This window comes from Pogona vitticeps, chromosome 4 (genome assembly GCF_051106095.1).
Source record: "Pogona vitticeps strain Pit_001003342236 chromosome 4, PviZW2.1, whole genome shotgun sequence".
Classification (NCBI taxonomy): Eukaryota; Metazoa; Chordata; class Lepidosauria; order Squamata; family Agamidae; genus Pogona; species Pogona vitticeps.
Genome location: NC_135786.1, coordinates 38,877,925 through 38,890,018, shown reverse-complemented (window position 1 = coordinate 38,890,018; position 12,094 = coordinate 38,877,925). Strand labels below are relative to the sequence as shown.

At 41.1% G+C, this 12,094-nt stretch overlaps 1 protein-coding gene across 12 annotated transcripts in view; it reads left to right on the top strand.

Moving 5' to 3' along the window:
• The first annotated feature begins 8,449 nt into the window (after positions 1-8,449).
• Positions 8,450-12,094, top strand: part of PPP1R12B (protein phosphatase 1 regulatory subunit 12B) — a 143,602-nt gene continuing 139,957 nt past the window's right edge. For 8 of the 12 annotated variants that reach the window (XR_013545094.1, XR_012086234.2, XR_013545100.1 and 5 more), the window contains exon 1: positions 8,450-8,847. Coding sequence is in view for 4 of the 12 variants with exons in the window: in XM_020782573.3 (XP_020638232.3) it covers positions 8,572-8,847 (276 nt within the window). In the remaining 8 variants the exon portion in view is untranslated. The remainder of the gene's footprint in view (positions 8,848-12,094) is intronic. The other 4 variants (XR_013545099.1, XR_013545096.1, XR_013545095.1 and 1 more) reach the window with 4 other exon arrangements.

Below are 12,094 nucleotides of genomic sequence, written 5' to 3'. Positions count from 1 at the left end.
TGCTTTTACTGGATTTTTAATACTAGCTGTGTTTTCCATTTTTGTATTTTGCATTTCTCAGAGTGGCATTTTTTAAAAATTGAATACTTAATGTTCTTAGCTTTAATATTTCCTTTTAATAATATATAATGCCTCTTTACTCATTGTTCCTAGCTTTAAACATTACCTTTTAATCATGTTAACCACTGTTGTATACTCATTGTTTTAAACTTCAAATATTGTTTTTCAATGTTGTAAGCTGCCTCGGGTCCTTTTAAAGGAGAAAGGCAACGTAAAAATATTTTTAATAAATAAATAAGAATGATCCATCTAACTATACTGAAAACAATACTGGCAAAAAAGATCAATGCTGCCACTGCAGCTCAGCTACAGGAGAGAGAGAGAAAAAATCTGAAGATAAACTAAGACTGGAATCAGTTCTATGAATACTTATTTGGAAATAAGGCCCACTACACACATCACAAATGGGCTCACATCTTAGCAGACACTGTTTCTGTGAGAGTGCTCATAGGTATGAATTCCCCATCTCCTATTCACTCCAGACCTATGTCATAATTTTGTGTCGTTCTGATGCTGTTTAGGGTCACAGACTTTAGATTCTATGTTGCCACAATAAGGGCCTTGCTAGAAGAGATGCTAATTTCATATTTAGAACCAATGCAGGTCTATACCTGCCAGCCTTGAATCTTCATCTTAAAAACAGTTCTGGAGGCTTTGTCTAAGAGCATCTTAAGCAAAGCTGTTGGGCATTTCATGGCTGTTCCTTCATTTTGGAGGAATGGGGGAAGGGTCATTTTACATTTTTGAGGTGAGTTGCTTTCCTTGTTCTGACCATGACAACCATGATGATACACAGCCAATGACCATCAGAGTATGACTTTGATATAGATGTTTGGGGCCTCACTTAGCAAAATCAGCAGTTACCCAACCCTAGTGTAGCTCACTTTCTACACTGTGAAGTATGTAAAGGAATATACATTACTGTGGTGTCCACCCAGATCATGAATATTAATGTGCTATCTGCATGTACCAATGAGAGTGCTGGAGAGGCGGAGTCATGAGATATAAGAGTCTTGGCAAGAGGAGGATGAGGATGGTTGATTTGGATTTTAAGGGGAGAGAGTTAGATTGCTAAGCAAGGGCTGATGTGTAGTGAACCCATGAAGACCATTAAGAATTGTTTAGTTCAGAACAAACAATGTTGGCTTAACTTTTTTCTTTGTTACAATAAACTATTTCTGCTTTATATAAAATGACACGTTGTCTGGACCTCTGTCATTAACACTGAAAGTTGTTGTGAATAACTGGTGGCAGCTGAACAGCTCACAGTGTGAGCCTTTGATGAAACAATCAAAGGGTGCATGGGGAACGCAACAATTATCATCTAAAAGAGGTGAGCATGTGTGAATTTGATAATACCAGTGGTGTACTGGAACAAAGGCTCACATAGTTGAACTCCTGGGACTTTTCTGATAGCAGGTATGATGATGCCATCCACTAACACCCCCCTCTGTCTTTATGTTCCCTCAGAATTTATTTCTCTGCAGTAGCTGGGAAAAAATGGTTATTCCCAGGAGTAGTACGTTGTTGCAAGATATCCCTATTGTAATGTTAATTATTTTGTGGGAGGGCTTGGTTTGGTCTTGATGTGCAATAAAGATCTATTAACTTTGTAAAAGGTATGTTCCTCATTTGCTAGTATGTGCTGATTAAGCTGACTGCAGTTTTTCCCCTCTTTAGTTTCTGTTTATCATCCAGCCGTTGTCATCCACAGCAGTGGCCTTTCCACCCACCCACACTGTAACAATATCTTGGAACAGCAGAAAATGTTATTAACTGATTTACAGTGCAACCCTATACATGCTTATTCCATAGCAAGACCTGCGAAGCTCTTTTCTACTGTCCATTCTACAGAAATTTCCTGGGAGAAATACAAATTTCTATATAACTTTGCTGCTTTCAGACAAAGTCCCAGATATTACTCTACAAGTGGGTAAATATTGTGCTGCTGTAATATCATACCATAGCCTCCTATCCTTGTCAGGCTACCGGATGCCTTGGCCTAACATTATGACAATGAACTTTCAATGATGCAATAATGGCTTTTTGTTGTTGTTTAGTCATTAAGTTGTTTCTGACTCTTTGTGACCCCTTTGGCCTTTGTTTAATCTGAGCTAGTTTACTATCTTATTAAATGTCTTAAGGAAGATGTTAACATGGAAGTTAATGTTTTAAAATGGATCACCTGTTTTTTAGAGGTTATGAAAATTATATTTTAATCGTAATATATTGCTGGTCTTTGATTGTAAATAAACAACTGATCAGTTGATTGATTGATTGATTGATTGATTGATTGATTGATTGATTGATTGATTGATAGCAAGGCCCATTGTGTTCAGTAGTGCTTACTTGCAGACTAGTATGCTTAAAACTGCAACTTGGTGCTTTCCTTCACCTCTTTGACACAAATGTAAAAGAACACTTTGTACTAAATGTGGAAACTAATTTGATCTGGACAGATGAATCCCAGACTAAGCCATTCTCCACTTAACTTCCACACATACTGTATGTATATGACCTAACCACAAGAATATAGGCATTCACCTCTGCACATAGATGCATACACACAATTCTTAGTGGTGAAAGTAAGTTTTTTCAAAAGAAAGGGGAAAAAGGCAAAGCCCAGGCAGTATGCTACGCCAATAGAAGCACTTATTAAAAGTATTAAATAGTATTAAAAGTATCACAGTATTCATATTAATAATACTATTAGTTAATGCCACAATAATGAAGCATTAACATTTTGAAAGCCAAAATGCTATCAGTTTGCATATGGTTTGTGAAACTCCCTTATTGATGAAGTGTAAAGGTAAAGGTTCCCCTTGACAATTTTGTCCAGTCATGTCTGACTCTAGGGTGTAGTGCTCATTCCCATTTCCAAGCCGTAGAACCAGTGTTTTGTCCGAAGACAATCTTCCATGGTCACGTGGCCAGTGCGACTAGACATGGAACACTGTTACCTTCCCACTGAGGTGGTACCTATTTATCTACTTGCATTTGCATGCTTTCAAACTGCTAGGTTGGCAGGAGCTGGGACAAGCGACAGGAGCTCACTCCATCACGTGGATTCGATTTTATTACTGCAGGTCTTCTGACCTTGCAGCACAGAGGCTTCTGCGGTTTAACCCACAGCATCACCCCTCATTGATGAAGTACCAGTGCACATATTGGCTGTGCACCTGGTCCCATGCCCAGCTGAACAACCATGATGTGCAACTATCTGAATGTCAATAGGATTGCAGCCCATATATAACACTACCAAGCTCAATGTAAGGATGGCTTTGGACTTCACAAAAAAGCACCAACATAGAATGCACTAATGGTTCACAAATTCTTTGCTGGCTCTTTCTGGCTAATAATCAGTGGAAGAAGACATACATCACACTATAACACATTCATCTTCTTATGGAAGAGGTACATAATTTCCCTCACTTGATGTTGCAATGACAGTTTCAACAGATTATGAAAAAATGACTCAGGCAAACAGTTGTAACTGTTCAAAAAGGGATAAGAGCCCAGCTGGAATTTCTTAAGAACACTCCTTTGCAAGGCTTTATCACAGGACTGGCGAAGGTTCAGAAAAATTATGCAAATGGTTTACAAAATCAACATATACACACATTCAGAGGGTGGAAGGGAGGAGAGGAAAGGGAAAACTGCACTTGGTCTGCAACACCCTTATCAACTGCCACTTTATAACAAAATGAGTAATACTTGTTTAAATGAAGCTGATTAATATTAACTCCTTATTTTTCTATTTGAAAGTGCCGTCTAAATTGCAGTTATATAATGGATCTCTTTGATAAAAAAAACTTCTACAAATCTATATATGAAAACTCTTTCTCCCTCTCTCTCGCTAGCACATTAGTACAGTACTTGAAAGTAATATGTTACTTTGGTAATGTGTTACTCTTTCTAGCACATTAGTACTTGAAAGTAATGTGTTACTTTGGTAATGTGTTACTCTTTGCATTAACAAGTAAGTTACTTTGGGGCCTCTAAGAACCATAGCTGTAATTCTTGTTTCAATGTAACAAGAATCTCTCTCTCTGTCTTTCTGCTACTCCTTAAGTCTTTGATCAGCAGGAGGAGGAAGAGTCAAATGGGTAGTTGATTTGCTATATCTTACTGTCTCTCTTTGAGGAGGAAGTATTGTAAAGTAAGAAGTAACAGAATGAATTGCTTCTTAAGTGTTAATGTCCTGAAGTTTGTGATCAACATAGACATAGTGGCTGAAATCCTGTTACTTAGTTTAGCAAGTCTCACCAAAGTAGGTCCATTGAATCATGGGGATTTGGTGAGTCAAAACTTTTTCGATAAATTTCATTGATTCAAGTGGGCCTATTCTAGTTGCAACTTGCTATGCTAAGCAACAGGATTTCAACCATAGTGACACAAAATACGGAAAAATGGTTAAAATCCCCCCAGAATTATAAGTATGCTCCAGTTTGGCTAGTTCAGAATGTCTCAACCTCATACACTCCACTTATGTTCAACTACTTCTTATGGTTTTGACTGCCACTTTCAATAATAATGAAATACAAAGTTGTTTTATTTTTCAAATGAATTTATGGAAAATCTGGATTTGATCTCTTTTTCACAGCTCGTAACAAGTAGTGTTTGAAGAGACCCTTGTCCAGCAGGCCGAGGCAAAGAGGCAGACCCAAAACCAGCAAAATCAGAGAGCTGGACAGGGGACAGATTCTATTTGTTCTCAGTGTGGAAGGGATTGTCACTCTTGAATTGGCCTTCTCAGCCTCAGTAGACACTATTCCAAGTCCTCCATACAGAGCACGTTACCATAGTCTCTCAAGACTGAAGGATGTCTAATCAACAAGCAGTGCATATATTTTTGAAGTGAAGGATGAGTTGATGAAAAAGTTGGACTTCTGGAGCTGCAACCTATCCTCTTGGGAAGATACCCCTCTGAATTCCATAGGATTACCTCTTAAGATACCCAAATAGGATTATATTGTAAACTTGCATTATTCTGCCACCTGGGATCTAATGTGATTATTAAGATCTTACATTTCCTTCATGTTTTATAGTGACATAACTTTAAAAGGTAAAGGTAAAGGTTCTCCTTGACAATTTTTGTCCAGTCGTGTCCGACTCTAGGGGGCGGCGCTCATCCCGCTCTTCAAGCCATAGAGCCAGTGTTTGTCCGAAGACAATCTTTCCATGGTCACATGGCCAGTGCAACTTAGACACGGAACGCTGTTACCTTCCCACCAAGGTGGTCCCTATTTATCTACTTGCATTTGCATGCTTTCGAACCACTAGGTTGGTGGGAGCTGGGACAAGCAACGGGCGCTCACTCCGTTGCGTGGATTCGATCTTACGACTGCTTGGTCTTCTGACCCTGCAGCACAGGCTTCTGCGGTTTAGCCGACAGCGCCACCACATCATAACTTTGGGTATATGCAATTTCTGTATTTTAATATGAAGGTAGCCAAATAGCTCAGTGAGTTAGATATGAACGGGAGTATGGTGACCCACTGTGTTTCCCAGGAGCGAGCCAGAAGGAAATGGCAAACTACTTCTCAGTACTCCATATCTAGAACACTCTGGAAAGCATTGCCACGTGTCAGAACCAACTTGATTGTACATAACCATAACTGCTATCAGTATTGATTATATCTATCGTTACTATCTATTTTGTTAACAGACTTGAGGAAAACAAAATAGAGTAGCAAAAGGGCAGATGTAAAATAAAGTAGCATCATTGAAATCTTCAGCCTTATTTAAGTTAAGAAAGTAATAGGAATCGTTTTCTTTTCAAGGCACAGTGATGTACTGTAGTTGGTTTTTTGATAGCTTTGGAAAAGTCTCCAAGGGTTTACATGCCCCCTGGTGTTCAAACTGCACTACTACAGTCAGGAAAGACTAAACACTCCCTATACGTACTTTATTTTTGGAAAACTTTCGAGATTGTGAGACTCCAGGGTCAGATTCCTTCACCTTCTGGTCACTGTCCAAAATGGGATGGTTCATGAGAACAACTTAAACATCTCTATCAGAAAGAAAACATCCCCTGGCTGCCAGTACTAGAAAAAAAATAAAAATTGTTCTTATCTTTTCTTACCACAACTGTGATCCGGCATGTGCACTGTTTTCTTACAAATGTATAAAGATGAGTAGGCCTTTTACATTAGAAATGTGCCATCCTTGCCTTTCCTGTCACAAAGTCATTAATTAAATTATCAATAGTCTTGTGGTCACAGCACCATTAATTTCAGATTCAGGGGCGAGGAAGGGCAGGGGCAGAGGGAAAGGATGACAAGTGTAAAAGCATGGGCTGCCTACACTGCCTTTTAAAGAAGGAATCAAAAACAGATGCACACGCTGTTCTTTCAAAGTCCCTCATTCCTTTGCTGGTGGCTGCCTTGGGAAGGTGACTGGAACTTTCTCCTGATAGATGGGGAAAAAAAGGGACAACCATAAAAAATGAAGCAGAGCATCCAGCTCTGCAAATTGCAGCTGGTGCCCTTCTGTCTTCATAGATGTAATCAGTCTATCACATGGCCTTGCTGTTTGCAATTTCACATTCAGAGAATGCAGTAATTATGGAGAACTGGAAACTCAAAATACCATTTTGGAATCTGTGACAACATTGGGTGTCATAAAAAAAAAGATGTGGTAGACGATTCTGCCAGAGTGACTTGGGGTCCAGCGTGTAGAACCATTGTCTCTCCAGATCTGAAATGATAGCTTCCACAGTCCCATTCTGTTGGGGAAGGCTGATGGGAGTATTACACCAAAAATCTAAAGGGCCACTGGTTCCCTACCTGATGAGCTGGCACCAAGGACAGGCTATTTACTTTAGAAATAAACTTTCCTAATCTTTTCTGCTGCAAAATCATTGACAAAATCATTACGGCTTACTGCTTAAAGATGTGTTTCTTCAGTCATCCAATGTTGTACAGGGGCTCTCACAACCATAACTGCAGTGGGAAGAGGCAAATAAATTTAATTTCTTGGATAAACCTACTTGCTTCTTCTGTTGAGCAGGTGAAGAAAGAGGAGTAGGCTCCCTGCATTGCCTTCTATGAAAGGAATCAATGAGGATTGTGGGCATTGCCCCTTTAAAGCCCCTCATTCACTCTCTTCCTTGTGACGGCTGTAGTAAGCTTCACTGGTAGAGAGAAAAAGAGAAAATAAAACAGATTACTCAGCTCTGCAGACTGAGCCAGAATTATTTCTGTCCTGCTTTCCCCTCAGCCTCTCCTGCAAAACATGAGCCTGTTGCAATTGCCCCATGTGCTCCTGGTGTTCCCGTTTGTATTTTCCCATTCACAGGAATAAGATTTTCATGGAGATCTGAAAAATCACAAGTGTTCCTGCTGACCTAGGCATGGTTCAGCTTGGAGTGTGTTCAGAAGAGCATAGGGTGGATCAGGCACCAATCTGTGTGCCTGACACATGGCTAGGGGTGGTAGAGCACATTCTTAATACACAACATAAGTAAGGGACTGTGCTTTCCAATCTGAGTTTGCCATTGGTACCTTCATATGCTGATTACTGTTACTTCCATTTTACAGATGAGAAATTGAACTTGACAGGGAATTGATCAACTTAATGCCATGCACTTTTTTTTTTGAAAGAGATAGATCTTTAACTAAGACTTCCATTCTAATTTTGTTAAATACCTGCCATAGACCTCTAGCTTTTTGTGCAACCAACCAGACATTATTATGCCCTAGTGCTCAGGGAAATTTTATCTACCCTGCTTGAGTAATTCTGACAACAAAAATAAAAATCTGAGATTTTTATTTTTGAAAAATAAAACAATTAAGAGGATGGTGAGACACAAAGAAAATCAACAAATCAGGATAAATGTTAATTCTTTGTAATACCCATGCTGATTAAGACAACTAGAAAAGTTAGGCACTGTAGAGTTTTAGGCAATACCTAGGTAGCTTCTGCCCATGGATGTTGGTTTTGTGCAGTTCCCGGGGCCAACACAGCTATCCTTGCTTTCATGGATGATAATTTGGATATCACAAAAGTAGGCAGTGCCTCTATTGACCATTTAAAAGCATCATATATTTTAGTGGCCTGTAAAGGAATCGCCTATTTTTGCATTTGCATTTTATTTGGACTTAACCCTTACTTCGTTGAGTCCCTCAAGACAGCGATTCTTCCAAAGCCAGCCCATTATCTCAGGAACCCCCTTCCCCACCTTATAACGCAAGCTTCCTCCTTCTATCGCTCCCGCCCCTCGTTAGAAAAAACGTATGGCAGCCCACCCTCTGTCCCCACAAGACTGGGGGGAGCCACGCTCTCCCCGAGAAGCCCCTGGCGCCACCTCCAAAAACTACCTTTCCCACAATGCCCGCAGAGGAGGTCTGCGCTCGCGCCTCCATAACTCGGGGGCGGGGGAGGGGGGGAGTTGCCAATATGGCGCCGGGGCCACTCCGGTGTCCTCCGGGCTGAGGTGTTCGGTGCGGTTCCCGGTACCGGAGGCGACGGACGGCGTCGGTGGCCAGTCCCTGGCCAGCCTTTGCCACCATGTCAGAGCCGGGACACCTCGGGGTGAAGAGGGCCGAGTCGGCGAGACTTCGGCGAGCGGAGCAGCTGAAGCGGTGGAAGGGCTCCTTGACGGAGTTGGAGCCGGTGACGGCTGCCCGGAGCCGATACCGTGGCGGGCCCCGAGTTCGCTTCGAGGACGGCGCCGTCTTCCTGGCCGCCTGCTCCAGCGGGGACACCGACGAAGTGAAACGCCTGCTGGCCCGGGGTGCCCGCCTCAACACCGCCAACGTGGACGGGCTGACAGCCCTGCACCAGGTACCCCAGGGCGGGGCCCTTTCCTCCTCGCCGCCCTTCCCCGGAACTGGGGCGCCGCAAATCTCCCCGGGCAGGCGACCCCTATGTATGTGTGTCGGGTGTGTGTGTGGAGGAGGAGAGAAGATGGGGAGAACGTACGAAGGGAACGACGCTTGCCTTTTCCCCTCCTACCTTCCAGGGATTGATCCTTCTTACACAGAGGCTGCCTAGTCATTTTTCTTCTTTGAAGGAAATAGCTTGTAGATTGTGTGTGTAGTGGGGGGGGGAGGTTGAACGTAGGAGAGAGAAAGACTTGACGATCAGAGTATCAGGGCTCAGCACTTTGCTTTTTCCTACCCGGTTGCTGTCTGTCCCCTTGGCACTGACCATACACACAGTGGAGCAACGCTGTGGCTCAGCCTGCTTCGCTGTGGGGACTGATGCTGGCTCCATAGTCAGCACCATTTACACATGCAGTTGCGCCAAGGATCATAACATGACTCATAGCTTGCAGGATCTCTTGTGCCACCGTCACTTAGAAGAGTTGTTCTCTCTTTTTCTTTCTTGCATATCCTGAAGAAGTCACCTGTGTGAATCATTCACGCTCCCATACAGGCATATCTCTGGCATTGCAAACTAGGGAACCAGTACCTCGACATGACCGGATAGACCGTGATTGTCATGCCTCGGATATGGGCATCAGTGAACCTTGGAAATAGATAGCTGAGTCTTAAAATCTTTTTCCTGGTGAATGTTGTTCATTTAAATATGATTGTCCTTCTTTCCAATATTACTCTAGTAATTGCCTGCATGTTGTCCAGCATCATACTTGTTCATTTATCCGTTTCAGTATGAATTCTTATACCTGTAGCATATTCTTCCCAAATAGTGAATTTTCCTCTACTGAAATGCAAACCTCATGGTTTTTCCATTTGTCATTGGCATGTACCGTTTTTGCATTCTCTTATTATAAATTACAGTGCAATATCCCTGTAATAGAAGAAATGTAAGACCAAAGAAATAAACCTAGTTAGCTTGTAGACTTACTGTGGCTTACTCGTCCTAACCCCCCCGCCCCCAAAAAAGAAGGAAAGTATGGAAAAGATAGACTTGATTGTGCTGTTACTTTTGTAGATCAGGGCAAAATCAGGCTAGTTTGGTGTCATCTGAAATCTCATGTTTATAGTATAAATAATGAAATGGCCAAGGATTTTGTTTGATACTAAGCTATTGTGATCTGTTTGGCCTCACAGGAGGAGTCTTTATTGATGGAATAGGCTTAAATAAAGCAGTGCAGTACTTATTTATAGAAGGAGTTCCCTGTTTCTGACTGTTCACTTAACATGAGTGCTTAGAATCTAAAATAAAATATGGTCTTCAAGTTATTATTGGAAACTAAGAAATTCCTAGAAAATTTATATTGGAAAAGAGTTTCAGCTTGAGATATTGATGTGATTTTGAAGTATTACTGTCATTCTGGAATATTGGCATTTCATCAAGTTATAATTGCTCCTGGTTCATTTATGAACATTTTGCAGTGTCAGTAAGCTCACAATTACATTTTCTTGCCTTTATGTATTCTGTGTATTGCTGTGATACTTCTGGCTTCCAAAACCTTTTCTCTTGGCAAGCTTTACAGAGACCACAAGGTGCCAGAGTCTAAGATAAGCAACATAGAATTCTATTAATAGAATTCCTAATGTGCAGCAAGCATCAGAAGTGTCCTTAAGAGGCTACTCTTAACATGACAAAAACATCAACATTCAGTCATCTCTGGTTTGCTTCTTGTGTCGGGTTCTTTGTAGTTCAACAGAGAAAATGTCTCTGATAACAAAAGGTCTGATAACACATATGTGAATTTATTGTAAACTTCACTATAACTATATTTATATATTTGGTATCGTATCCCCACAGAAGACATTGCCTTCATATTATCTCATAAAGTGTGCTTTTATAATTATCCAAGATGGCTGACAACTGACTGAGTTGACATGTTGAATACAAAAATCTCGTAGTCTAGGGATGCTGTTAAATACTTAGGACTACCCAGATTCTGACCCAACTGGCATAGTGACTGTGAATGTGGGCTGAGAGGGATTTGAATCTGGTATAATTTAGCTCCTTCCCCTCTCCCTCTGTTTTCTTGACTTGTCAGCTGATCTCAGCCAGCCCAGCAGTTAGATGACAGATCCAGTTGTGTCATGCAGGCAGATCTGAGATCTCAGTCAGCACAAGAGCAATTGTGCTGGCAAAAGTCTTCTCCCCATTCCTGACTTGTTGTAGCTAGTGCGTTGTACATTTGAGTTTGGATTGTAATGCTTGCTGGAATTTTTCTGAAAAGATAAAGGACAAGGTTTCTTGACAGCTAGCATTATTTTTTTGATAGTTTTAAAAAAGTTACTCAAAAACCCATAAGTGAACTGTCAATAATACTGACAGTTTCTGCAGTATATACCTGTGTGTATTTTTTTATATATATTTCTAGGCATGGGAAAAGGAGAACAATCATGCTAGAACTCTTAGTTGCTTCCTATGTGCTGTCGCTTCTGATACTTCATTGCCCTTTGGAACACATATTTGTAGTGATAAAGGCAGCTGATGACTTCAAAGCCAGCACTAAATTCTGTCCTTGCTGGTAACTGAAGAATTCAAGCAGTCCTTTGTATAGGTAATGATTCTTTTGAAGAATGATGTAGCTTTTATCATATAGCATCAGATCTGTTTCAGGCCTTGTATGTGACAGTCTCTCAGAACTCTACATTTAGTAGCACCTTAGTAGGCCTGGGACTGAAGTGAATTATGGTTGCCAAATAAGTTAAAATGCACATTAATTGAAATTAGCATTACTCTGCACGGTCATGAGGAAGTGCCTTATTTTTGCTATCTGGCACACCAGATTTGAAAGATAATGTGACATTTCAGAAGATCCATGCAGGTAAAACATTTTTTTTAATATCAGAGATCCCTAGATATATCTGTCAGCCTTTAGTAATGGCTGCAAACTACAGGAAAAGTGATTAGCTAGCCTCCATTTCCTCAGCTTGGGGCTTTGCAGTTTGTTTCCACTGAGGTATGCGTAAAGCCTGTGCAATGTTGAGCACATAGGAAATAACTTCATACCAGTTCAAGAAGGAGATCCCTGGGCTATCTATTGCTATTTAGTCAGCTTAGTAGCATGTAACATACTGTAATTTGTGGTCTTAGGGGTGTGTGATTTTTGCCATGTCCTCTCTGAAGGTCAAAAATCAGTCAGGGGCATCATCTGGAA